Source organism: Geotrypetes seraphini, chromosome 1 (assembly GCF_902459505.1).
Source record: "Geotrypetes seraphini chromosome 1, aGeoSer1.1, whole genome shotgun sequence".
NCBI classification, from domain to species: Eukaryota; Metazoa; Chordata; class Amphibia; order Gymnophiona; family Dermophiidae; genus Geotrypetes; species Geotrypetes seraphini.
Genome location: NC_047084.1, coordinates 60,001,387 through 60,029,158, shown reverse-complemented (window position 1 = coordinate 60,029,158; position 27,772 = coordinate 60,001,387). Strand labels below are relative to the sequence as shown.

The window sequence follows — 27,772 nt, the reverse complement described above, 5'->3', positions numbered from 1 at the left end:
CACTGTTATTTGTACATTATTTTTTTAATATTTTGAAGTGGTCATAATCCATATTAGGTTATCTACCGCTTGCTCCCTGTCAACACATAATATAGTTTCCAAGAAGGTGGTGTTCTTGTAGGAAGCCTTCCTATCAGTAGCGCACAGGTAGTGTGTTTGAACAATACTGGGGAAAAAAAACACAAAAAAGGGCTTCTAACATTAAACCTGTAAAACTTGAAACTGTGTAAGAAATATTGATTCAACTCACCCTAAAGAGAGACCCTGAAGAGCCAAGGTCATCAACTATACTGAAATGCTATATCAAGGGCTGGCCAAAAATACCCCCCTCATGAATGTTAGCCTGGAAAACCTTACAGATTTTTTTTTTTTTTTTTTTTTAAAGGGAGGGGGGAGTAAATTTTTGGTAATATTTGGAAAATCTGAAATGTTTTGCTAAATTCCAAACTTGTTATTTTATTCTCTCTTTATCAAATGATACGTAGAACAGAGATTAAACTTAAAGACTATGAATGATTGAATCTTGAACAGAAAAGTTTGATGGGAAAAGTAAGACTTATGAGTTTTGGGGTCCTTTTACTAAGTTGCAGTAAAAAGTGGCCTCGGCGCACACTTGCGCAAACGTTTTCCTCTTTGCTACTTTTACTAGTCATAAAACAGCCACTTTTTGTATTAAATGGCCATGTGCAAATGTTTCCATTAGCACCTACAGAATTTGGGAGGGGGGAAGGATTAATGGCTGCACACTAAGGGCTCATGAGATAATCCTGTACTAAAAATTCATCAGGTACTAATGTCAATGCACTGTTTAGTACAAGAAAGGCCCATTCTCTAACCCTCCTAAAAAGGATACAAATATTTTTTAGCACAGGGTAATACAGGGTCATTGGGGAAGATGCAGAGCATGCTAATTTAGCTGTTACCACAGGACACCTGAGCATATCCCGTGGTATGCCCATTTTAAGCTGAATTAGGCACATGTTAACGCCTAATGCAGCTTAGTAAAAGGGTCCCTTAGTGTTTTATGAACTATATCACAATATTACATGTATGCAACTCAATACTGCACAGGAACAAACCTAAATCTACGCTCAAGTTAAAATAAGTTCCATCAGCAATCCTTCACCAATTGGAGAATGGGTGAGTACACTTGAAACACCCAGGATTTTGTAGAGCGTCACTGAATTCTCCCCTCAAACATCAATGTGAACGCCATGTTTAGTAGACATCAGTTCCTGTGTGCCTGTTAAATACATGACAAACGAACACAGAGAAGGTAAGGATGCAGTGATCGCTATATACAGCCAGTATGGCAAAGGAGCAGTGTGTCCAAAAGGGCAAATCCAAAGGCCATGCCTGATTCCATCTCGGACATGGTGAGAAGTCCAGGAAATAAAGATCATCCACGGAAGGAAGCACCAGGAATCTTTTAGCCTGAAAATCTGCATAACGCACTTCAAAATTAGAGTCACAACGGGAATTAGCGTAGTACAGTGAAACGGGGGTCGTTGGGGAAGATGCAGAGCAGTCTGGAAAACAGAGAAACATAATTACTGTTCCTTTCTGAAAGTGTTTAAAAAGGTAAATAAAATAAATCTTTTCCCATATCAACCATCTAATCAGTGCAGCAAGGCCACCTGAATTTCATGGCAGGCATCACAAAATAAAAGGATAAAGAGCATTGCATATTCCAAACCATTTAATATTAAAATAAAATGACTGATCTATAGTGAAGCTCAAGAGAACAGATACAAACCAGCACACGAGTGGTGGAAACAAGGACAATACCTGAATTAATGAAAATATGGGCAAGCACAGAAGATCTCCAGTGATAGGAAATGATTGCTGTACTGAAAATTTGGTTCAGATAGGCCATGTTTTCGTTTTTGCTATAATGTTTTATATTTCTATGTATGAGAACCATGGTCTGAAACATGGCCATCTTATGATGGAAATGCAAGGATACCATATAAACACTACCCTAGCAAAGTGGTAATAAAAGGAATACATCATATGCATAACTACATATGCCCCCACATATCTCTCTTCACTTATCTCCCCCTATGCTTTCCCCCCTAATCTCCGTTCATTGGGCAAGCTCCTCTTATCTGTACTCTTCTCTTCCACTGCCAACTCCAGGCTCTGCCTTATCAGGCTACCTGAATCAATACATCGTGCTCCATCCTTGGCAGTGTTCAAATCCAAGCTAAAGACCCACTTTTCTTAAACTGCTTTCAACTCTTAACTCACTGCTATCAGATACCTAAACTCACTGTATCATTTCCTCTACCAACCCCAAAATGTTCTGTCTAAATTAGATTGTAAGCTCTTCTGAGCAGGGACCGTCTATTGTATGTTAAAATGTATAGCACTGCATACGCCTTTCAGCGCTTTAGAAATAAATAGTAGTATTAGTAGTACAATAACATGTTGTCATCCAATACTGCCTGTATTTGAATTATTAAACCTAAGTTTCTCAGGATATAGTGAATGATGTTTTCTATAATTCTTAAACTTTGCTTAAAGGCTTCAGTAGGTACTACCTTTTTTTTTTTTTTTTTTATAAAAAACAAACAAACAAACAAACTTATGTTAAACTTATTTTAAAGCGACTTATCTCAAATGTATTTGTCCATGGCCAGGGGGAACATGTCCAACATGTTTCGCCAAGAAGATGGCTTTATCAAGGACTTTCCCTTCTCCTGTCAAGAACCACCATCTGCCCCAGCTATGAATGTTTGCCATATAATGCATAAAATATTGAAAGTATAAAAAGGCTAATGACGAGGTGAGTATCTAAAATGAAGATGATTAAGCACAAAGTGGCAACGCTGAAGCCTTTAAGAAAAGTTTAGCCCCCCTCTTCTATTAAACTGCGCTAACAGTTTTTAGCGCAGAGAGCCGCGCTGAATGGCCCACGCTGCTCCCAACGCTCATAGGAACTCTATGAGCATCAGGAGCAGTGTGGGCCTTTCAGCGCGGCTCCCCGCGCTAGAAAACTGCTAACGCAGTTTAAATGGAAGAGGCCCTAAGTGTTATATGTGTGTATATAGTTTACCAAAATGTTAATATGTTGCATACAGAACATGCGAGAATCTAGTCAAAGTACTTAAGATCATTTGAATACTATTTGGTAAGAACAGAAGTGAAAGGCTGGAGTTAAAACATTTTTCACTGAACTGACAGTATATGCATAGTAACATAGTAGATGACGGCAGATAAACACCCGAATGGTCCATCCAGTCTGCCCAACCTGATTCAATTTAAATTTTTTTCTTCTTAGCTATTTCTGGCAAGAATCCAAAGCTCTACCCAGTACTGTGCTTGGGCTCCAACTGCTGAAGTCTCCGTCATAGCTCACTCCAGCCCATCCACACCCTCCCAGCCACTGAAGCCCTCCCCAGCCCATTCTCAACCAAAATGCCATATACAGACACATACCGTGCAAGTCTGCCCAGTACTGCCCTTAGTTCTTCAATATTTACTATTATTTTCTGATTCTAGATCCTCTTTGTTCATCCCATGTTTCTTTGAACTCTGTCACCGTTTTCCTCTCCACCACCTCTCTCGGGAGCATATTACAGGCATCCACCACCCTCTCCGTAAAGAAGAATTTCCTTACATTGCTCTTAGAGTCTCCCACCCTTCAGCCTCAAATTATGCCCTCTGGTTTTACCATTTTCCTTTCTCTTGAAAAGATTTTGTTCTAAGTTAATACCTTTCAAGTATTTGAATGTCTGAATCATATCTCCCTTGTCCCTCCTTCTAGGGTATACATATTCAGGGCTTCCAGTCTCTCCTCATACGTCTTCTGGCGCAAACCTCCTATCATTTCCATCACCCTCCTCTGGACCGCTTCAAGTCTTCTTACATCCCTCGCCACATACGTTCTCCAAAACTGAACACAATACTCCAAGTGGGGCCTCACCAACGACCTGTACAGGGGCATCAACACCTTCTTCCTTCTACTGGCTATGCCTCTCTTTATAAAGCACAGCATTCTTCTGGCAGCAGCCACCGCCAGTTTTGCTATCTTTTAAGCTATACACCACTTCCTATATTACTCTGATATGCCAATCTTTTTAGACCCCATCCTCCAGCATTTTCTATTAACTGGATAGAAATCTTACAGCTTGAATCCAAATCTGTTATTTTTGAAGACTTCTCACTAGACATTTTACAGAATACTTCATGAAACATTGTTAAACAATTTTATTTGTGAACTCTGAGAAAACATGATTAAAGTCACCAAAAACAAAACAACTTTTGTCATGTTTTCCCAGAGACAAGTCACATTTAACCAGGATATTCTAAAGATCAGAAAAAAGCCACACATTTATTCTATCTTAGAGTGCCATCTGCAGGCAGCAGAGAAAAAGATACTCTAGCAATCTGTTTTAATTTGCACATGGGGATTGCATTCCATAATTATGAGTGGTCATTACTTTTTGCATAAAAGTGTTTTTTTAAAGATTGTTTTAAAAGTTTAATAATACTTTGTGTATGTCATATATGTATGAGAATCAAATCTAGATAAAAAGAGATTAAGTACTTACCCTGGTAAGCTCTTTTCCAGTAGATAGGTGAGACATTCTAGACAGCTGGGTTATTTCCCCATACCCTCTAGTGCTGCCTGATTCAGGAAAAAATATTTTGATTCGATTCAGCCTACTGAATCAATTTTTCAATTCGATTCGATTTTCCTGCCCAATTGGGTGTTTTTTTCCAAACATCCTGGTGGGTTTATTTTATAGCCTCTTCACCCACTCCACCCTCTTTGCCCTCTCCTACCCACACTGTCGCTGTGGTGTAAACAAAATAAACAAACTAAAAAGACTTTTCCTCTCTCTGTTAAATCCTAGCTCACATTCACAGTCTAATAACAGCTCTGGCAAGATACAAATTTCAAATCTGACACATTGTGATCACAAAACAACAAAAAAATTATTTTTTTACCTTTTGTTGTCTGGTCATTATTCAAATCATGTTGGTCCCAGGCTCTACGACAAATGTCTTTTGATAACTCGCTTGCCAGAGTCTCTTGCCCATTTGTCGTTTTCTTCTTTCTCCATGGTAACCATCCATCTTCCATCTCTGTCCTCCCCTTCCATTTTCCTTCCCTCCCCCGGAGGTCTGGCATCTTTCCTTTTCTCTATTCACATAGCTGCAGCGATAGACCCCCACCATATCCAGATCCACCATCTCTCCTTTTCTCAACTACCCTTTTATCCAGCATCTCTCCCTCCTTCCTCACCACCCCAGGGTCCACCAGCTCTCCCTTTCTCTTTCTAATTACCCTCCTATCCATAACCTAGTATCTCTATTATCCCCCAACTAACCCTCGTGTCCAACTTCTCTCCCTTTCTATTCCTTTCCTCCCTAAATCCAATTGTCCACCATCTCTCTCCCTCCCCCATCTCTCCTCTCCATGATCTCTGCCAAGTTCATCTCCACCCTCCACCATCCATCTTCTCCCTCCACCAAGTTCATCTCTCCCATCCATCTTCTCCCCTCCATCAAGTTCATCTCTCCCATCCATCTTCTCCCCTCCATCAAGTTCATCTCTCCCCTCCATCTTCTCCCCATCTCTCCCTCTCCAGTCCACTAACTCCCCCAAGTCCATCTTCCCCCCTCCCCAACCATCTTCTCCTCATCTCTCCTTCTCCAGTCCACCAATTCCCCCAAGTCCATCTCCCCTCTCCACCTTTATTTTGATGCTTAGAATGCCTCTGGGTCCAGAGTTCGTCTGCTGAGGAAGTCTGCTTGAATATTGACCATACCCGACATGCGCTGCTGACAGCGCTGGGAGATGACGTTCTGACCAAAGAAAAAGAAGGCACGTTTCCTAAGCCAGAGTGCTCTTTGTCCGTCCCTGGCGACTGACATAGGCTACTACCATCACATTATCAGAGAAGACCCTGATCGCTTGGCCCTCCAGAGTCTTTCACAATCTCATTAGAGCCAGACAGATGGCCCTGAGCTCCAACCAGGTGATGAACCATACAGAAGGACACGGGGAAAAAAATTTGTCCCTGTCCCCGCTCCTGCGAATTCGGTCCCTGTCCCCGCGAACTCGGTCCCCATCCATCCACGGGAGTTTGGTCCCCGCCCCGGCAAACCATCTGATCCCATCCACACAAGCCTCAAATAGTATTATACTGAACACAGCTAAAATGCTACTTTATCCTAAAACAAACAAAAAAAGAAATAGAATTATTTTTCTGCATTTATTGTCTGGTTTCTGCTTTCCTCATCTTCTCGTCATTCTCTTTGTTCCATCTACTGTCTGCCTTCTCTCTGCCTCTTCCTTATGGCATCTGTTCTATTTCTATTCCTCTACCAGAAACTGTCTCTCCCTTCTACCTCTCCCTTCCCCCACTGGTCTGGCACCCATCTTCTTCCCTCCACTCCTTCCATGGTATGGCATCTGTCCCTTCCATCTCACTCACTCCCTCCCCTAGGTGGTTTTTAGCATCTCTCTCCTTTCAGATCTGGTATCTGTCTCCTCTCCCTCCCCCAATGCTCTGGTATCTCTCTCCTCTCCCTTTCCCACTCTTCCTTCTCAATTTGTTTTGTACCTCTTGTCTACTTACTTTCCAGTCCTCAATTTCCCTTTCATTGTGTTTACCTACAGCTTGCCACCTCTTTTCCTCACCCCTTCCAGTATCTCACTAAATCTATCCTCTTACCCCAATCCAGCTTGTGCTCTCTCTCCTCGCCTCTCCTTTCCAGAGTCTGCTTCCCTCTCTATCCTCTCCCTTCCAGAGTCTGCTCTCCTTTCTTTCCTCTCCACTTTCTTCTAGTGTCTGCTCCCCTCTCTCTCCCCACTTCCATCCAGCATTTGCTCCCTCTCTCTCCCCTCCAGCGTCTGCTTCCCTCTCTCCCCCTCCTGACATCCCTTCCCCCCTCTCCCTCCAATTCCCTTCAGTGCCACTCATCCTCTTCTCCTCATCGAGCCACTTTCCTCCTTTCCCCTTACAGGCACTCTTCATAGTTTTCTTTTTCTGAGGTGTCCAGACACAGCAACATTCTCACCAAGTCCCACGCGACTGTCCTAAAGCTTCTCTGACGCACTTCCCATTTCCGCTTCTGGGTCAGCCAGGGTGGCCTCACAGTCCGGGCAACACCAAGCTAACTCCAGAGATGTAGAGCCCTCCGTCTTCTTCCACCCTCCTGCTGCTTGTCAGGGAATCTGAAGTCTATACAAGGCCCGGCACTGGCTTAACTGATGCAGAACCTTCAAGTTTCAAGTTTATTATATTCAAATGATTTTTATTATTTCAAGTATAACAGGCAAGTACCAGCAATCATCAGTCATAATGAACAGTGCAAACATAACCCCCCCTCCCTCCCCACCCCACCCCAGGGGGTCCAGAGCCATACCAAAAGCTGAGAGTCTGAGTTAAACTTAAAGGTTCAAAAGTCTACTGCGAGCACGAGGTGTAAGGTCCTGTCAAAAGCATTCCCAAGTCTGACAAAATCTACGACCCGGGCCATGTTCCAAGTCTCCCACCAGTCTCCGCTCCAGTGTTGCATGAATTATCATCAGGGATCTCCATTGTGCATAGGTCGGAGGATCAGGCGAAAGCCAGTTGGTAAGGATAGCTTTCTTCCCCAGCAAAAGCACTCTGGTTATAAAAGCTGACATGCCCCTGGGTTTGGGCGCGGCAATGTTATAATAGCCAAATAGTGCCCTCGGTTGTGGAAGCCAACGCCGCCCCCAAAGCAATGTAGTATAGCGTCCAAGGTGTTTCCAGAATTGTTGGATTTTGGGGCAAGCCCAAAACATATGACTCAAAGAAGCGTGAGCATGGGTACACTTCGGGCAGGAATGAGATATCGTAATTCCCATCCGGGCAGCACATTCCGGTGGAATATAAAGTCTCAGAACAAATTTCAATTGCAGCTCCCAGTGGGTTATGTTAGGAGACACTTTTTGAATGTTCTTCAATACCCGCTGTAGCTGCTGGGCTGTTAAGGTACACTGCAGGTCTTCGGCCCATGCAGTCGCTAAGATGTCCAGATTGGTGCCCGTTTGACAGTCTCGGATCCCCACCACGTGAAACCGTAGTGGGATCCGCTGTTGGGCTGAGAGACTAAAAAGTTCCGAAAGAGCATCCCTGCTGTCTTCAGTAAGAAAGGTCACTGGTAGAGACTGAATATAATGTCGAATCTGGTAATAAGCAAATAGATCAGTAGGCTGTAAGTCAAATGTTTGTCGGAGCTCCGCAAATGTTGCCAGGCTCCCCTCCTCCGAAAACAGGTGAAAAAGATATTGAAGTCCCCTTTCACTCCACCTAGGAAAGGCGGCATTCTGCAACCCCGGCTGAAAAGCTCCATTGCCCTGTATAGGTAAATATAATGACACCCCAGCAGACAATTTAGCAATTGTACAAACCCACTTCCAAGTTCGCCGAGCTGGCGCAAAGATCGGATAGTGTGACACCAAAGGATGCATCCCCGGATCCGCCACATGCAAGTAATAGCTCACATGAAACGGTGCCAACAAAGATAGCTCCAGTGGTGTAGCAGAAAAATCAGAGGTCCCTCTAAACCAATCATTAATATGCCTCATCTGACAAGCCATAGCATACCAACGTATGTTTAATAAACCATAGCCCCCCCTATCCCTAGGCAGACACATCCGAAGAAATGTCATACGAGGTCGCTTACCACCCCAGAGGAAATGTTGTAATTCTTTCATTAATCGTGTGTTATGGGCATAGGATAAGAGCAGAGGCAGGACCTGAAATCGGTACAACCATTTGGGAAAGAGCACCATATTAAAGAGGGCTACCCGGCCTGCCACCGATAAGGGGAAAGTGGACCAGTTCTGCAAATGGTGGGAGGTGTCATGAAGCAGTGTGGTGATGTTGCAATCGTACAGGGACCTAAGGTCTCTAGGAATCCAAACCCCCAGATAGCGAATCGAGGCCACGGCCCACGTAAATGGGAAGTGGCCTCTCCATGTCTGCTGCAGTGTCACTGGGCTGGCCAAAGCCAGAGATTTCTGGTAATTCAACGTAAAACCCGAATAGAATTTAAATTCGTCAAGCGCTTGCAATAGATGCGTGACAGAATGATGGGGATCCGTGAGCAAAAAGAGGAGATCGTCCGCAAAGGCTAACACCTTGAGCAAGTGGTTCCCAAAATCCACACCCACAATGTCAGGGTCCAGAGACACTGTACGAAGAAATGGTTCCAAGTACAACAAAAATAGTAGGGGCGACAGTGGGCATCCCTGTCGAGTGCCTCGCTCTATAGAAATTGGGTCAGTAATAATGTCATTGACAAGTAGTCTCGCCGTAGGTGTCGAATATAGTGTGCGTATCGCCGCGGCAAACCAACCAGATATACCCATATAATTCAACATCTCAAAGAGATACTTCCAATTGACCTGGTCAAATGCCTGTGCCGCATCTAAACTAAGCAAAAGCATCGGAATGTTATGAACTTGGGTGTGAGCTAAGGATAACAGTGCTTTACGTACATTGTGTACCGCTTGCCGACCCTTTACAAATCCCACCTGTGTGGATGCTATAATATTAGGGAGGAGGGTCGCTAGTCTATCAGCTAATATTTTAGAAAGTATTTTAATATCCACATTTAGCAGAGAAATTGGGCGATAGGACTCGGGAGCAGCACTGTCTTTGCCAGGTTTCAAAATCAACGTAATTAATGCTTCGTTGGAATCTACAGGAAAATGTTCATCATGTATTACCTGCGAATAATAGTCCCTTAAATAAAGACCCAGCTGCCCTGACAGTAATTTATAAAATTCTGCCGTGAAACCATCTGGCCCTGGGGCAGAAAAATTTTGTTGGTTCTGGATAGCTTTATGCAATTCTTTAGGGGTGAGGGGCGCATTAAGAAACGCGGCATCCGATTCAGAGAGCGGCTGTAACCCCGAATCTCCCAAATAATCCCTAATGAGGGGTTCTGCCCCCGAGTCCTGGCATACATATATCCCCCGAAAGTGGGACATAAAAACCTGTGCGATTTGGTCAGTAGTATGTTGGAGACAACCCTGGCTATCCCGCAAGCCCAACACATAGCGATGACCCCTAGCTTGAGCGGTCAATCGAGCCAATAACTTCCCTGCGCGATTACCATATCGATGATAGCGATATTTTTGGTACAAGAGAATTTTCACCGTTCGCTCATGTATGTAAGAATTAAGGGTCGTTTCCACCGAGATCAAGTGTTCTCTAGCGGTTCGGGTTGGGCATTGGTTGTAGTGACGTTTGGCAATCGCAAGTTCCTTTTCTAACCGAAGTATGCCCCGTGATAAACGGCGATTGCGCGCTATTACATAGGCTATGCAATCTCCTCTGATCACCGCCTTGGCAGTGTTCCAAAACAGCTTTGGATCAGTGCAATGCTGACCATTAAAGTCTAGGAAATCATCCCACTTAGATGTTAAGTATGTTTTGAAATGTTCATCAGAGAATAAATAACTAGGAAAGCGCCAGCGTGTAGGTCCCCGTAAGCCAAAGCCCACATTCACATCAAGCCAAATCATCGCGTGGTCGGAGATCACAGCCAGACCTATGACCACTGCATCCACATTTAGGAAGGCCCTACGCGTGGTAAGAATATAATCTATTCTTGATTGTGTGCTATGGGCCCTGGAGCGATGAGTGTAATCCCGTTCAGAGGTGTAGAGAATTCTCCATGGGTCAACTAAATCCAGAGTGGCGCAAAGATAGGGAATGCCTCTGGTTTGGGATGGAGTGGTGCTTGATCCCGGGTGGGAACGATCACAGGTCGGGTCAAGAAATCTCCTGCTACATATGCCGGGTCAGTAACTTGCCTAAGAAGCATTGCTGTAAGGCCCTCAAAAAAAGAATGGTCATATGTATTGGATGTGTACACATTCATTAGATAAAAAGAATATGTGCCTACTGTCATTTTCAACAATATGTATCTGCCCTGCGGGTCAGAGGCTACCACTTTTGCTGTGTATGGTAAGGTCTTCCTAATTAATATCGCTACCCCTGCACGCTTATGTGTAGAGGAGGCCGCATACACCGTGTCCACCCAGGACCTCCTCAACTTCTGATGCTCTAACTCCGTCAATCGGGTTTCCTGAAGATAGGCTATATCCACCTTATGACGTTTGAGCTGTGTTAAAATTTTTGTTCTTTTAATAGGGGAGGTAATGCCAGAGACATTCCAGGATACCATTCTCAAAGTGCTAGCCAGTGGGTATCAAAAAGGCATGTGCTAATAGAGAATAGAGAATGTGTAAATAGGATCCACCCCAGGCTCCCAGTCACACCCAGGGTAGCCACGTGGCGCTCCGGACCTGCCCGAGCGTCATTGGTACAATGGAAAATTCAATGAACTTAAGTCTCAGTGCCGTTGCAGAACCCACACTCTCCTGTAACCCAAAAAATTCCAACATCATCCATATGAGCAAAGGACTCCCCCCCCTTGAACCCCCACCCGCCCTCCCCTCCCTTCCCCACCTACCCCCTATTCGCATGGTTGTGGTCACATCCATAGGGCCGTCCGAAGGCGGTCCCAAAGGTGTGAGGGATCACAATACTATGCCACTCCGGGCCCCGAGTCCCCCATACAATAAGACAATATTATACAGAATATAAGCCTAAATAATGAAAAACATTGGGAAATCCTCAAATACAGTAGATACCAGTCCCTGAACTAGAACAAGAGAACATTGAAGTGCAAACAAACTTGAATCTTAGTGCAACATTTCAGCCGAAACAATGAAATGCAGCGCTTCCCCAAAATCAGAAGAGCCTGGAGTCCAGCAGCTGCAAATCCAAAGTCACATAAGAGGCAAAAAGCAGAGGCCGGCTCGCACCACGTGCTCGGTCAGATTGGGTCCGACTGGGGTAGCACCTGGGTATTTACATAGAGAGCCGCCTCAGCTGCCGCCTCAAAAACATGCCATTGCCCTTGATGGTGTATTCGCAAGATGGCCGGGTACAAAAAAAGGAAGCGTACTTTCTTTTTGGCCAAAGAGGCACAAATAGGATAAAAGTGCTTCCTGCGCTCTGTCAGGGCTGCTGAGTAATCCTGAAAAATGCGTACCTCAGAGTCCTCAAATTTTAAGTCCTCTCGGAGTTGCTTATATTTGCGCAAAATTTCCATTTTGTGGTTATAATTCAGAAGTTTGGCAATGACCATCCGAGGTCGCGCTTCCTGGGCTTGTTCCCTGCCCAGCCGATGTGCCCTTTCCAAACGGATTGGACCCAAGCTCTCCCGCAAAGAGAAAGTATTGGTCAGCCATACCTCCAGGGCTTGTAGCAGCTTTGTCCCCGACACCGTCTCTGGGATGCCTAAAAAACGTAAATTAGATCGGCAGGATCGGTTTTCCAGGTCTTAAATAGCAGCGGCCCGAGCACCGAGCCCTGCGGAACACCACTCGTGACCCTCCTCCAGTCCGAGTAGTGGCCCTTCACCCCTACCCTCTGTTTCCTACCCGCTAACCAGGTTCTGATCCATCTATGTACGTCTCCGTCCACCCCATGGTTCTTCAGTTTCCAGAGTAGACGTTCATGAGGTACCTTGTCAAAGGCTTTTTGGAAATCTAGGTATATGATGTCTATGCGGTCTCCTCTGTCCATCCGTTTGTTAAATCCTTCGAAGAAGTGCAATAAGTTAGTTAGGCACGATCTCCCCCCTGCAGAAACCATGTTGTCTGGTTATCAGAAGTTCATTTCTTTCAAAATGTTCATTGATGTTTTCTTTTATCAGTGCTTCCGCCATTTTCCCCGGAACCGAGGTCAGACTTATCAGTCTGTAGTTTCCCTTGTCACCTCTTGATCCCTTGTTAAAGATGGGCGTAACGTTGACTATCTTCCAATCCTACGGGATCACGCCTGTTTTCAGGGATAGGTTGCAAATTTGCTGCAGTAGTTCCGCTATCTCCTCCTTTAGTTCCTTCAGAACCCTTGAATGGATTCTGTTCGGACCCGGGGATTTGTCAGTTTTTAGTTTTGCTATCTGCCTGCGCACATCTTCAAGGCTCACTTCCATGGATGTTAATTTTTGTGCTTGATTTCCATTGAAGAATTGCTCAGGTTCCGGTATGTTGGTTGTGTCTTCGTTTGTAAATACAGACACAAAGAACATGTTAAGTCTTTCTGCGACCTCTTTTTCCTCCTTCACCACTCCCTTCCTGTCAATCTGCCTGCTTGTGAGTTAGGGCCTGCAATTCTTTCAGTGTAGTATCATGGGCTGTCTGCACATCATCCAGGCCAGATACCCGAGTTTCTAAAGCTGTTGCGCGGCTCGTTGTGTCAGTGAGCAGGTTTTCCAATTTCAGCAGCTGCTCAGACAGCCTGTCTATACTAGGCTGCATTGCCGTTGCCACTGCCTGCGTGAGCGCATTCAGCGCCTCCGGCGCTAGTTGGTGGACCGCGGTCGAGGTGGTTGGCGCCATTTTATCCGCGCCGTGCTGTGAACGCTCGCGGTCTTTTTTCTGCGTTCTCGTAGCCATCGGCGACCCGGACACGGACAGGAATTTTTCCATGCGCTTTCAGCGCCAAACAGGCAAGTGTCCGACCGTCCTTCACACTGCCGGCAGCCGGCAATGAGGCAGTTGAGGACTTGGGGCCCAGGAGCTCAGGCAGCCAACGTCTGCCTCAGCTCATAGCATCACGTGATCTCCGTTTCAAGTTTATTAAAAGATTTTTTAAACCGCTTAATCGGGTTTCTAAGCGATGTACAATATAAAATTTACATAAAAACATATTAAAATTGGGGATACTAGATAAAATCTAAATGTCTTAGTAAGACACTGATAAGACATATAGACCAACTTCAGACAAAAGGAAAAAAGGGAACATAAGCAGTGCCTCTGCTGGGTCAGACCACAGGTCCATCCCGCCCAGCAGTCCGCTCCTGCGGCGGCCCAACAGATCATGACCTGTCTGAATCACCACTTGGTTTCTCATAGAAGTCCTATCTTCCCATCAAATTCCTGACCCTTTGTCCCCGCACCCCTTTCAGTACCCTACGATCCCTTTGTCCCTCAGGAATCCGTCCAATCCCTGTTTGAATCCCTGTACTGTATTCTGCCTGATCACTTCCTCCGGGAGCGCATTCCATGTGTCCACGACCCTTTGGGTGAAGAAAAACTTCCTTGCATTTGTCTTGAACCTATCCCCCTTCAGTTTCTCCGAGTGCCCCCTCGTACCTGTTGTCCCTCTCAGTCTGAAGAACCTGTCCCTATCCACCCTCTCTATGCCTCTCAGGATCTTGAAGGTCTCTATCATATCTCCCCTGAGCCTCCTCTTTTCCAGAGAGAAGAGACCCAGCTTATCCAGCCTCTCGGCGTATGGGCAGTTTTCCAGCCCTCTTACCAGCTTCGTTGCTCTCCTTTGGACTCTCTCAAGCACTGCCATGTCCTTCTTGAGGTGCGGCGACCAATACTGAACGCAGTATTCCAGATGCGGGCGCACCATCGCCCGATATAGTGGCATGATGACTTCCCGCGTCCTGATTGTGATACCCTTCTTTATGATGCCCAGCATCCTGTTGGCTTTTTTCGACGCTGCTGCGCACTGTGCGGATGGCTTCATTGATGCATCCACTAGCACACCCAAGTCTCTCTCAAGTCCGCTGTCTCCCAGCAGTGCCCCCCCCCCCCATTTTGTAGTTGAACAACGGGTTCTTATTTCCTATATGCATGACCTTGCATTTCTCAACGTTAAAGCGCATTTGCCATTTGTTTGCCCAGTCTTCCAGCTTGTCCAAGTCCCTTTGCAGGTCCTCACACTCCTCCCTGGTCCTAACTCTGCCGCAGAGTTTGGTATCGTCCGCAAATTTTATAACCTCGCATTTTGCCTCCGTTTCCAGGTCATTGATAAATATGTTGAAGAGTAGCGGCCCCAGCACCGATCCCTGCGGCACACCGCTCGTGACTCCCCGCCAGTCAGAATATTGGCCCTTTACTCCGACCCTCTGCAGTCTACCTGACAGCCAGTGCTTGATCCATCTGTGTACATCCCCGCCCACCCCGTGGTTCCACAGCTTCTTAAGCAGCCTTTCATGTGGCACCTTGTCAAAAGCCTTTTGAAAATCGAGGTAAATGATGTCTATGGGTTCCCCTTTGTCTACCTGACTGCTTATTCCCTCAAAGAAGTACAGTAGGTTCGTAAGGCATGACCTTCCTTTACAGAATCCATGCTGGCTTGTTCGCAGTAAGTCATTTTTCTCGATGTGTTCGCAAATGTTGTCCTTGATCATCGCTTCCACCTCTTCCCTATAACTGAAGTCAGGCTCATCGGCCTGTAGTTCCCGGGGTCACCCCTCGATCCCTTCTTAAAGATAGGTGTGACATTCGCCAGTTTCCAATCCTCTGGCACCTCTCCTGTTCTCAGGGATAGGTTGCAAACATGCTGGATTGTGCCCGCTATTTCCTGTCTTAGTTCCTTTAGAACCTTTGGGTGGATCCTGTCCGAACCCGGCGATTTGCCGCTTTTTAGCCTGTCTATCTGTTTGAGGACATCCTCCTGACTTACCTCTATATGCTCCAATTTTTCGGCCTGTTCCCCACTCATGAGCTCCTCTGAGTCCGGTATATTGGATGTGTCTTCGCATGTGAAGACCGACGAGAACGTGTTCAACCTCTCAGCTACCTCTTTGTCCTCCTTAATCACTCCTTTCCTATCCCCATCATCCAACGGCCCCACCTCCTCTCTCGCTGGTTGCTTCCCCTTTACGTAACTGAAGAATGCCTTGAAGTTTCGCCTTCCTGGCCAGCCCCTCCTCGTATTCACCTTTTTGCTTTTCTAACCTCTCGGTGGCATTCCTTTTGGCAATTCCTGTGCTCCTGGTGATTTTCCTCCGTTGGGTCCTTTTTCCATCTCCGGAAGGACACTTTCTTCTCACTTATTGCCCTCTTTTACAATCATAAAAGAAAAGTGAAACAAAGAAGGGAAAACACAATAGGTTAGGGTAAAAAGTAATAATTTTAATTTAATTTTTGTCCTTAAGAGGACAGTTGTTGTCCAAAGGCATCCTGGAACAAGAATGTTTTTAATTTTGCCTTAAATTGTTTTATTTCGGATTCACTGCGCAAATGGTTAGGCAGTGAATTCCAGAGAGTAGGGGCAGTGACAGCAAAATTATTGGAGCGCAACGTATTGATTAATTTTAATGAAGGTATGACGAGAAGATTTTGAAACTTTGAACGGAGAGATTTTAAAATATTATAAGGAATTAAAAATCTGTTAATGAACTCTGGTTGATTGTTTAATTTTGTTGTAAATGTTAAAAGTAAGATTTTATAACTAATTCTATGTTCGACCGGTAACCAATGTGCATTGGAAGAGGAGAAATATGATCGTATTTCTTTGTGCCACAAATGATCCTAATGGCTGTATTTTGTACAATCTGAAGCCGTCTGATTTCCTTTTTAGTAATGCCTTTATACAGGGCTTTACAGTAGTCTATGCAAGAAATTACTAGAGTGGATCAGTGTGTTCAAAGAGGCTGGTTCTAGTAACTTTGCAAAGGAACGTATCATCCTGAGTCGATAGAAGCATTTCTGAACGACCGTGCTAATGTGAAAATGATAAGAAAATTTACTGTCAAAAGTAACTTCTAACAATTTTAGAGTAGGGACAATTTTGATGGGGAGCGATTCAAGCTTCAGGGGGGCCTGAAGCGTTGTTCCTTCTTTAAAAGGAAAAATCACAAGTTTCGATTTGTTGATGTTAAGAGACAGTTTATTTAAGTCTAACCATGATTTAATTTTTCCTAGTTTATGATTAATGGATGCCACCTTCTCTATATTGTTGAGATATTAATTGCACATCGTCGGCGTAAGCAAACGTGGTAAAGCCAATAGATTAGTCCACTGTCAAAAGGGGCGACATAAAGATATTGAAGAGCAATGGTGACAAAATGGAACCCTGTGGTATTCCATATTTGGTGGTGAAAGGTTCGGACGATGTGCCATTAAAAATGACCCTAGATGATCTGTCAGTAAAGTATGAAACAAACCAGTCCATGACCTGGTCAGATAAACCGATTTCATGAAGTCGCGTTAATAGCAGGCTGTGATCTATGGTATCGAAGGCAGAGGAGAGATCTAAGGAAATAAATAGTACTGATTGGTGATGGTCAAGATGATACAGTAATTTAGTGGTAAGTCCTAACAAAGAAAGTTCTGTAGAATGGTAATGACGGAAACCAGTTTGGTTAGGATGAAGTACATTTGTTTTCAAGTCTAGTTGCTCGTGAGGCCCTGCTCACCCCTCTATTGCAAAGTGTCAAAAGTGGGTGGAGCCGACAGGGCCTTCCCAAGCTTGTGGACATGAAGACTCTTTATTGAAGTTAGTGCCAGTGCCAGGCCCTGTGTAGACTTCAGATTCCAGGTCAGGCAGTGGTAGAGCGGCAGAAGGTTAGAGGAGGAGAAACGCTGGACTTGCTTATAGGGGGAGGAGAGAGGGAGCAATGTTGGACTGAGGGATGTGGAGAAATGGAGAGAGTTGATAAGGCTGGCTGTGGAGAAATACTGGACATGGATGGAGGAGAAGGGAAATGCTTCTTATGGGATGGAGACGGAAGAAAGAGGAGGAAATGCACATGTATGGAGAAGAGAAGAGGGAAAGGGAACTGAAGAGAAAGGGAAGATAAGCACATGGATGAAGAGGAAAAGAAGAGAGGAAGGAGGTGCACATGGATAAAGTGGAATGGAAGAAAATAGAGAGGAGACTCACATGGCTGGAAGGTAAAAGGAAGAGGAGAAAAGATGCATGTGGATGGAGGAAGGGAGGGGTGTGAACTTGGGACACAGAAGAGAAGGAGGGAACAGAAAGGGAGAATTGTTGGGCATGAGTGTGTGAGTGAGAGGGAAAGAGATGGTGCACATGGGGAAAAGAAGAAAGAGGAAAATTGTTGGGCATAGAGAGAGGGAAGAGTGAGGTAGAGATGCATGGGAGAGGGAGAGAGAATGGGGCTGGTGGGCAGTGGTGAAAGATGCTGCACATAATCTGGGGGATGAGAGAGAGAGAGAGATAAATGTTGGATGTGGCAGAGAGAGAGAGAGAAATGTTGGTGGGAGAGTTAGCATCCTGGATGTCTCTCTTTCTCTCTCTCCACTCCCTTTGCAGCAAGGAAGAGAATAAGAGAGACAGATGGACAGTCAGAGAGAGAGAAAGGGAGACATGTTGCCAATGGGGGTGGAGGAGAGAGGAAGAAAGGTTGGACTCATGGAGGGACAGAGATGTTGGTTGGGGAAGGGAATAAGGTCTAGAGGAGAGGAAGCATGCAGTAGGCAGAAAGAAAGAAATATTGGATGCAGTCAGAAGGAAGTGCAACCAGAAATTCATGAACTCACCAGATAACAAAGGTAGGAAAAATTATTTATTTTCAATTCAATGATTGAAATTTGTCCGTTTTGAGAATTTATATCTGCTGCCTATATTTTGCACTATATTTGTCTATTTTTTATAGCTGTACCCGAGGTGACATTACATATTTTAAAGTCATCTGCCTTGACCTCTTTGAAAAATTTCAAATATAAATGATAATAAACATTTTCTCTGCATAGTATGCTTTGTGTTTTTTAATTTTGTGATTATCATTATGTATTGTTAATAAGATTATTTTGTGTGTTTATGAAAAATAAATGGAAGAACTGCATTGTAATTAGTACTATTATTATGGGGGTGGGGGTCTGTGGTGGGGTACTTGGTTGATATGTTAAACTTAGGCGGTACTTGGCTTGAAGAAGTTGAGAAACCCTGGCCTGGAGGAGAAAGAGAGAAAGAAAAATTTTCCTGTGAAAGACTAAAAGAAAACTAAACTAAACTTTAGGTTTGTATACCGCACCATCTCCACAAGCATAGAACTCGGCACAGTTTACAGCAGGGGTGCCCACACTTTTTGGGTTTGCGAGCTACTTTTAAAATGACCAAGTCAAAATGATCTACCAACAATAAAAATGCTAAACATATATATATTTATTTATTTATATATATATATCTGCAAGGATCGCTAAAGTACCAGCGATCCTCTCTGCAGACTGCTCCCTGCTGGAATTAGGTAAATGGATGTGGGGAGGGTAGGCCTTCGGGGGGGGGGGGGAAGTGCAGTCCTTCAAGGGGTAGTGCAGGCCTTCAGGGGGGGAGTCAACCTTTGAGGGGGAATACTTTGTATTTATGTTCAAATATTTTTTTATTATACAGCCCCCCTCCCCCGAAGGCCTGACCCCCCCTGAAGGTCTGCACATTCCCCCTCAAAGGTTGACTCTCCCCCTGAAGGCCTGCACTACCCCTTGAAGGACTGCACTCCCCCACCCCCCCGAAGGCCTACCCTCCCCACATCCATTTACCTAATTCCAGCAGGGAGCAGTCTGCAGAGAGGATCGCTGGTACTTTAGCGATCCTTGCAGGTTGCCATAGGCCTCAGGAGCTGTCTTCCCTCTGCCCCAAGCCTGTCTCTGACTTAGAGGAGGGGCAGGACCACGGCAGAGGGAAGACAGCTCCTGAGGCCTATGGCAACCTGTAAGAATTGCTAAAGTACCACCTGCCCCCAGCCGTCTCCCATTCGTCCCCTTTGGAGATCCCCACAGGAATAAGGAAGTTAAATTAATAGAATACTTAGGCACAGAAAAACAAAGAAATACTTCCAAGAACTGCCCCATAAGAACTGCCTGTCACAATGCTCATTAGTGGAACTGAATAAAAGACAAGTACAATGGATTTAGAAGGGGGACGATCCGCCCGGGTGCACGGCTTGGAGGGGTGCACAGCCGGCCAGGTCCAGATCATCCTGCCTTTCTTTTCTCCCCGGTCCACGCTCGGGGCTTGCGCCTGCCTGGTCCCGCGCCGACGCTCGAATGGTGCCGTCAACTCCCGCGAGTCTCGCGATAACCAACAGCACCATTAGGGCGGCGGGTGCGAGCCCCGTGCGCAGACCGGTGGAAAGGAAGGGCAGGGGGACCCGGATGGCTGTGCATCCCTCCAAGCCGTGCACCCGGGGCGGGGGCAGACCGCCCCACCTCGGTACGCCACTGATTGGGAGGCCGATTTTGGGGGTTTTTAAATTGTATATCGGGCAGCATTAGGCCTCGCTCTTACCTCAATCATTACAGGCGCTTCTATTTCTTGTGATGCGCTGAGCTCCGTCCCCCACCGACCTTCACCCCGCCCTTCCAGCACTCTGATTGGCCAGCGTTCTTTAAGAGGCGGGCCAGTCAGGAGGGGAAAAAAAAGAGAAGGGAAGAAGGGAACCTGCTGTGCGATCGACTGGGGTCGTCTGAGCGAACAACCTGTCGATCGCGATCGACGCGTTGGGCACCCCTGGTTTACAGGGTTAGGTTGAAAAGGAGCTACAATGAAGGGTTATAGGAAAGGAGCTAGAAAGATAAAGAGGAACAGGGTACCAAAGAGCAGGGAGGTGTTAGATTTTTGAAAAGAGCCAAGTTTTCAGGTGTTTGCGGAAGGATTGGAGGGAGCTTGAAATTCTGAGCGGGGATGTGAGGTTGTTCCAGAGTTCTGTGGTTCTAAAGGGGAGGGATGTTCCTAGTTTTCCTACGCGGGATATACCTTTTGCAGAGGGGAATCATAGTTTCAGTTTTTGAGAGGATCTAGTGGAATTAGGGTTAGAGGAGTTCCAGAAGAGTGGGATAACGGGAGGGAGGATGCCATGTAGGATCTTGAAAGCTAAACAGGCACATTTAAAGAGGACTCTGGAGTGAACTGGGAGCCAGTGAAGTTTGGACAGGAATGGGGAGATATGGTCGAACTTGCCTTTAGCGAAAATAAGCTTGGCCGCGGCATTCTGGATTAGCTGAAGTCTATGGAGTTTTTTTTTAGTTAGGCTTAAATAGATGGAGTTGCAATAATCCAGTCTAGAGAGGATGGTGGATTGAATAAGGACGACGAAGTGAGAATGATGAAAGTACGATCTCACTTTCCTCAGCATATAAAGACTAAAGAAGCATTTTTTTACCAAGAAGTTGAGGTGGTCATTGAAGGAGAGAGAGGAGTCTATGATGATGCCAAGGATTTTGCTAGAAAACTCAAGCTGAAAAGTGGAGCCTGAAGATAATGGGATGGAGGTGGGTAAATGACCTAATATTGGGCCGAGCCAAAGTAGTTTTGTTTTAGACTCGTTCAATTTAATTTGTACAGAATGTGCCCAGGATTGAAGGTTCATTATACATACGGATATATTCTCAGCGAGGTTAGTGAGGTTCGAGTCAGTCTCAAGGAGGATGAGGATATCGTCAGCATAGGTGTAGAGAGTTTCCAGGGGGGATAGATGAAGGAGTTTCAAAGAGGACATGTAAATATTGAAAAGGATAGGAGAGAGGGGTGAGATGACGGGAACATGTGCTGGAAGTGAAGCTGTGGCAAGAGAAATAGGAGAGGTCTAGGAAGGGATGAAGGGGATTGAAAGGAGTTACTGGCTAGGAGAGTGAATTCTGTGAAGGGCAGAAAGGATCTGTGTGGAAAAAGATGCTGTGTAAAGAGGACAAGAGGAGAATAAAGGAAATGTATAAAGGAAACATTCTTTACAACTTTACAACTTAGTTAACTATACAAAAACAAAACACAACCTGTACTTTTAATTGTCCTTATTTTTTAACCCGTGGATTAACAACAAATCATCTGCACAAGTGGGTTAAAATGCAAACCTGCTACCATGAAATCTGATTTTTAAGGGCATGCATTCGTGCAATTGTGCCACAGCAAATGGACTTTGGTGCATTTGCCAAGGGAGAATCGCTACTGTGGCTTTGTAAAAGGGGCCCTTACTGAGTGAAGTCCATAGTCACCTAGACCAGTGTTTCTCTCAACCAAGTTTCCCAGGCCAATCTCCACCCCTGACCCCCATCCCCATCATAATAGTAAATAGTACTAATTGTAATGCAATTTCTTCCATTCATTTTTCATATACACTACTGTATATAATATTAATTCATTATGGTAAGCACAAAATTAAAAGAAACACAAAGCACACTGTATGCAGATAAAATATTAATTAATATTGGTTTCATTTTTCAAAGAGGTCAAGACAGATGACTAAAATATGCAATGTCACTTCAGAAACAACTATAGAAAAATAGACAAATATAATGCAAAATATAGATAACTGATATAAATTCTCAAAACTGACACATTTTGATCACTAAATTGAAAATAGTCATTTTTCATACAATTTTTCTATCACTAATCTTCCCCCACCCTATATATATTCCGCAGGTTTTCAAAGAGGTCAAGGCAGATGATTTTATGCAATGTCACCTCAGGAACAACTATACAAAAATAGACAAATATACCCCCTCCCCTTTTACTAAATCGCAATAGCGGTTTTTAGCGCAGGGAGATGCGCTGAATGCCCTGCACTGCTTTCGATGCTCATAGGCTCCCTGTGCTAAAAACCGCTATTGCGATTTAGTAAAAGGGGGCCATAGTGCAAAATATAGACAGCAGATATAAATTCTCAAAACAGACACATTTTGATCACTATACTGAAAATAAAATCATTTCTCCCACAAGTGGACATGCTTAGTTAAGTCAGCTCTATGGCTGCTTTAACTGTAAGGCGCCTGAATCTAAGGCTATTCTGTAATGGAACCTGGGAGCCCATTCACTGCTATAGAATAGGCGTTCCCTGTACAGTCTCAGGGTGCCTACGAGGAAGAACCCACTTGGAGAATTGCCCCTTATTTTTTTTAAGGATTATAAAAACAGAAGCAATAATGTGAAAAACAAAACCCAGTCTTAAAACAGGCTGAATTAATTTGTGAACCATTATTTAAAGGATACTCAGAAAAAACATTGTTTTCCCTTAACTTAAATGAAATAAACATATTCCTATCCATCATTTGACTATAGCTAAGGGCAAAAGAACCTCATAGAGCTGCAGTGAAATAGAAAAGTGATTTCGTTTTACTGTAATTTCTGCATTAAGTGGATTTGCACACCCCAAGCTCCTTAAATCCTGATGCACTTCTAGCTTTTCCTGTATCAGACTTTGCAAGATTAATAAATGGAGCATTCTTCTGCCTGCCAGTTAAAGGATGAAAAACAAATGCCTATAAAGTTCAAATCACAGCTTGACTAAACTTGAACTTTCTTGATTTCATTCTTCTTGGCTGACCACTTTATCTTCCACAATAGGCACCAAGGTTGCTTGGATCAGAGCTTTAAAAGAGCAAGCAGAATCGGGTCCGATGTCCATGAGTTTGGTTTTCTCAAAAGGTATACCACTACACTTGCTGCTTTTACTTGCTTCGGGCCTTCCTCGTTGCCGAATCCTGCCTACTTTCTGTTTCCACAAAGGCAGGACCCGGCAGCGGGGAAGGCCCGAAGCAAGTAAAAGCAGCAAGTTGTAAGCTTCCCTCCGGAGCTCTATTGTGTGCATGCTGGCTTCCCTTCTCTTCCCTCCGAAACCAGAAGTAGCGTCCCGGGGGGGGGGGGGGGGGGAAGAGAAGGGAAGCCGGCACGCACACGAAAGAGCCCCGGAGGGAAGCTTACAACTTGCTGCTTTTACTTGCTTCGGGCCTTCCTCGCTGCCGGGTCCTGCCTTCGCGGAAACAGAAAGTAGGCAGGTTCCGGCAACGAGGAAGGCCCAAAGCAAGTAAAAGCATGCTGGCAAAAAAAAAAAAAAAGGCAGGCGTCAAACAAAATTTTCAGTGGCGAGTCAGCCCGGGAAGGAGCATCGGCGGCAGCAGCAGGATTAGCTGGGCGGTCATCTAAATCAGCCGGGGAGAACACTTACTTGTACCTGACGAAGTTTTCAGGCTTTCAGCTCCTCCCAGTGAAATGAGTGAATCCAATCGAGCAAAAAGAACTGACCAATGAAGAGCCTGTATATTAGGGGGCGGAGTCAATGCGGCAACGTGCAAGTCGGTAGAGAGTTGGAGGAGACAGACCACATGGCGGAGACAAACATGGCCGCCAGAAAAAATCTGACACCCGGTTCCGAACCAAAGACACACGGTGAAGACAAGGTAAATAGCGGTACATAGAAGGGGGTACATTTGCCTGCGGGGACAAATCTTTTCACCGTTTATGCGGGCGGTGAAAACTTTTGTCCCCGTGTCTGCGACGATTTGGCTATGGAGTCTCCATAACCCGCAGCCAAACCGCAGCCACGCCGCGGCTCCCTGCGGGGATCGCTCCCCGTGTCATTCTCTATATACAAGTTATTATACTGAAGGGACAAGGGGGAGAAGAGGAATTCTGGCAATATGTGATGCCATGATCTGAAAAAGTCTTGTAATGGAGAGGACCAATAAATCAAGTCTCAATTTCAAAGAGAAATGGAGAAGATCATCATTAGCCTTTTTCATAGAAATAAAACTATCAGTGCCTGAGTGTGGGTGGTATGCGTAGGCCAGGCTAGACTGGAAGGGATATATATGACTGTAGTACAGATGAGATAGGAAAAGGCGGAAGTGGAGTAAATTTATAGGTATGAGATGAGGTTGGGGAAGAAGTGAGATTGGTGAGACATTTGGTGCTTCCCTAGTTCTTTTAATTATCAGTCCTTCCAGAGTGTCCTACCTGCTATGCTCAACATCTAAATATGACTTGCCAGTTGTGCATCATTTTGAGAAGCTGGCTCTTATGCTTCTCATTTGTGGATCAGTTGGGGCAAAGACTACATCATCATGTCTTCTATTCTGGTATAAAGAAAACAAACAAATCTATTCCTGGACATATTTTTGTTGCCAGTTAAAATACTAGGCAAACTGAAAAGTACCTCTAGAAAAGATGAAGTTATAAAAATAGAAAATAATTACAGATTATATAACTGTTACTAAAGACAACACGAAACATCTAGCATGAACATAAGTCAAGGAAAATTATGCATACAAGAAGCATCCCAAAGAAGACAATATGTCAAGTGCTGTCTTCCTTCAGCCTAGTGTTGCTTACCTTAAGGGAGAGGGAACCTGCAAGATAAAAGTGGTCCACATCAATGACAGAGGCAAAGAAACCAGCCACCATGACTTCCCACAAGTTGCTTTTCTTCCTGAGCCCAATCACAATGGCCCAGGACCACATTCCCACAACGCCATGCACAACGTTGTCAGATAGTGCCCGCAGCCAGTCACTTTGCTGTATGAAAGAAAGCTGAAGAAATCTGTCTACTAGGACACAGAAAACCCCCAGTCCGAAGCTAGAGAAGACTGAGCCTGTGCTGAACGTCTCTAGAAGAGTATGGGCCTTTTCCTTCTCAGAAATCACAGCTGCCATGTCATGACAGAGAAAATGCCATCTGCGAGCATTCCACCCATCCTATTCCAATCTTCCTTCTATAAAACATATAGATAGTGTTACAAAAGAAATGCACCAGCTGTCATATACAGAAACAGAAAACAATAGCAGATAAACATGCAGCCCACCTTATCTGCCTATTTGTCTTTTCATACTGCAATACAATGGACTGTACTTTTCTTAAGGGTTACCCTCAATTCATCATGAACAGATGATCTTTGATAATATCTCATCCTTGAATCCCAATATTAATTTTCATCTTCATTTCTCCTGGGACGCTTGTTCCATGGAGCTACAACCCTTCCTGTAAATAAATGATTTCTTATATTAGTACTCTCTCTCCTCCCTTCTATCATCATACTTTATAAATGATTTATGACTGTCATCCAACCCATCCCAATGGCTGTGGTTGTGACCTTGTTTCATTTGATTTACAAGAAGTAGGTAATATACAGTAGAATTTAATTGCTATGAAGAACACTGCACAGAAGTAGTTTAAAGAGTAGATCATTTTTTTTTTAACCAAGGAGCTACTAGAAGATCAGCATTTTTTCCCCTTGCCTTTTAGGATATTTTTTTTAATTACGGTACATTAGTTAACATGAGCAAATACAAGAATACATATGCTATAAATGATACAGCTTTGGTTAAATAAAAATCTATTTAAAGGTAATGATTATTTTTTTCCTTTCAATAAAGTACAGAAGAAAAGTTGTCCAAATAGGAATGATTCACCTACTAAACTGGAGATAATTATGAAATTATTGGGAGATAAACTATGTAATAATTTCATATTTATGTATTTCTAATAGTATAACCAAATCAGTAATCTTTTTATAAAGCTGTAAAACTTCTGGCTCTCACCCTCTCCGAGATTCTCATGAGATCTCGAATCTCATGAGAATCTCGGAGAGGGTGAGAGCCAGAAGGCCTTGAGCATGCGCAGATACTCAAGGCCCTGCAGCAGCCCAGCAGAGAACAGGCGGCAGGCACTTTAAGCACCGGCGCACAGGTAAGGACAGGGCCAGTCAGTGGGGGGAGGAGGCGATCTCGGTCGTGAAAGTAGGGAGCAGCAAAGCTGGTTCCCAGGGTGGGGTGTTAAAGTGAAGGACAGCAGTGGGAAAAAGACAGAAGAAGCAATATGGGTTGGATTGGGTCAGGGGTTGGCTCGGAGAGATGTACCTAAGTCAGTGGAACAAATCACCCGAGTTGCCATTATGGGGAACTTTGCTTTGATATACGAGTACTTTAAATTATGAGCATGCTTCTGGAACGAATTATGCTCGCAAACCAAGGTACCACTGTATTTGGGTTTTTGCCAGCTACTTGTGATCTGGATTGGCTACTGTGAAAAGAGAACACTGAGCTAGGTGGACCATTGGTCTGACCCAGTACAGCTATTCTTAGGTTCTTATCCGTACTCTCTCCTCAGCTAGTAACCCTGGGTTAATCTTTTTTTTTTTTTTTTACTGCACATGTCCAAAAAACTGCTAAAACCTGTCATTTCTGTCTCTGTATCATCACAATTCATCCTTATCCATAGTCTCATCACCTCCCACTTATGCTACTGCTCCTCACAGGTTTCCCATTGAACCATCTCTCTCAAATTCAATATACAGTATTTACTATGCTGCTGCAAGACTTTTCCCCAATAACTGACTCCTATGCTTACAAATATATTCATTCTGCAACTTCTCAATAGGTCTTCTCTTCTCTCTCCCTACACTCCTCCAAGAACATCACTCTTCAGGTAAGTCGTTTACCTGTACCCTTCACCACCATAAATGTGACTCCTATTCTTTCCATCATGCTGCCCTTATTGCCTGGAACAGGCTTCCCGAGTTAGTATGAATGCCTCTGGCCCAATTCAAATCCAGGCTAAAAGCTTCTGTGAGGCTGCTTTTAATTTTAAATCCCTTCTTCACCTGTTTTAATCATTCCCATAATTAAACTTTATTAATTTATTTGGGCTGAAGTGTGGTGAGCTCCTGATCCTCCCAGTGAATAATTGTTTCTACCTGCCGCAATTTCTACAGCACTGACTTTTATGCTTCCTTAAAGTACTACAGTTGTGTAGTTTAGGATCGATTACTTCAAAACAGAGATTATGGCCTCAAAAATCCCTAGAAACAGCAGAGAGCAGGGCTGCGTAGGTGATTCCAAGACGGTAGATGAAGAGACGGCGGGGAAAAAGGCGGTCTTAGCAGCAGCATCAGTGGATAAAAAGCTTCAAAAATAGCTAAGAAACCAGAATCGGTAGATAACAGGTCGAACGCTCTAAGACCCCATTTTCTTATCTATCAGCAACGCTTGTGGGACATGGCGGACAAGCTCCAATAGCCGGACACCACATAACAATCACTCTTATTCTAGATCACCGTTTTGGAAGAGAAAGTCAATAAATAGGAAAATAGGTCAGGAGGATGCGATAACTTACCTGGCCACGCCCTATTGCGCCTCCAGCTCCGCCCCCTACATGAACCTCCGGTCTCCCCCGAACTGGAGGCCCTCTGCGCATACGCGGACGTCAACGCAATGACGCAACACTC

At 44.6% G+C, this 27,772-nt stretch overlaps 1 protein-coding gene across 7 annotated transcripts; it reads right to left on the bottom strand.

Moving 5' to 3' along the window:
• TMEM267 (transmembrane protein 267) lies at positions 1–27,772 on the bottom strand. Of its 7 annotated transcripts, none has more exons than XM_033931793.1 (4): positions 27,661–27,772; positions 25,352–25,527; positions 24,882–25,261; positions 1–1,529 (listed from the first exon to the last, which is right to left on the bottom strand). In XM_033931793.1, the coding sequence occupies exons 3-4, from the start codon at positions 25,200–25,202 to the stop codon at positions 1,194–1,196; spliced, it is 657 nt and encodes a 218-aa protein (XP_033787684.1). In that variant the 5' UTR covers positions 25,203–25,261; positions 25,352–25,527; positions 27,661–27,772; the 3' UTR covers positions 1–1,193. The 7 variants fall into 7 exon arrangements, with proteins under 7 accessions (XP_033787684.1, XP_033787666.1, XP_033787675.1 ...); XM_033931775.1 differs by lacking the exon at positions 27,661–27,772 and adding an exon at positions 27,242–27,618; XM_033931784.1 differs by lacking the exon at positions 27,661–27,772 and adding an exon at positions 27,316–27,618.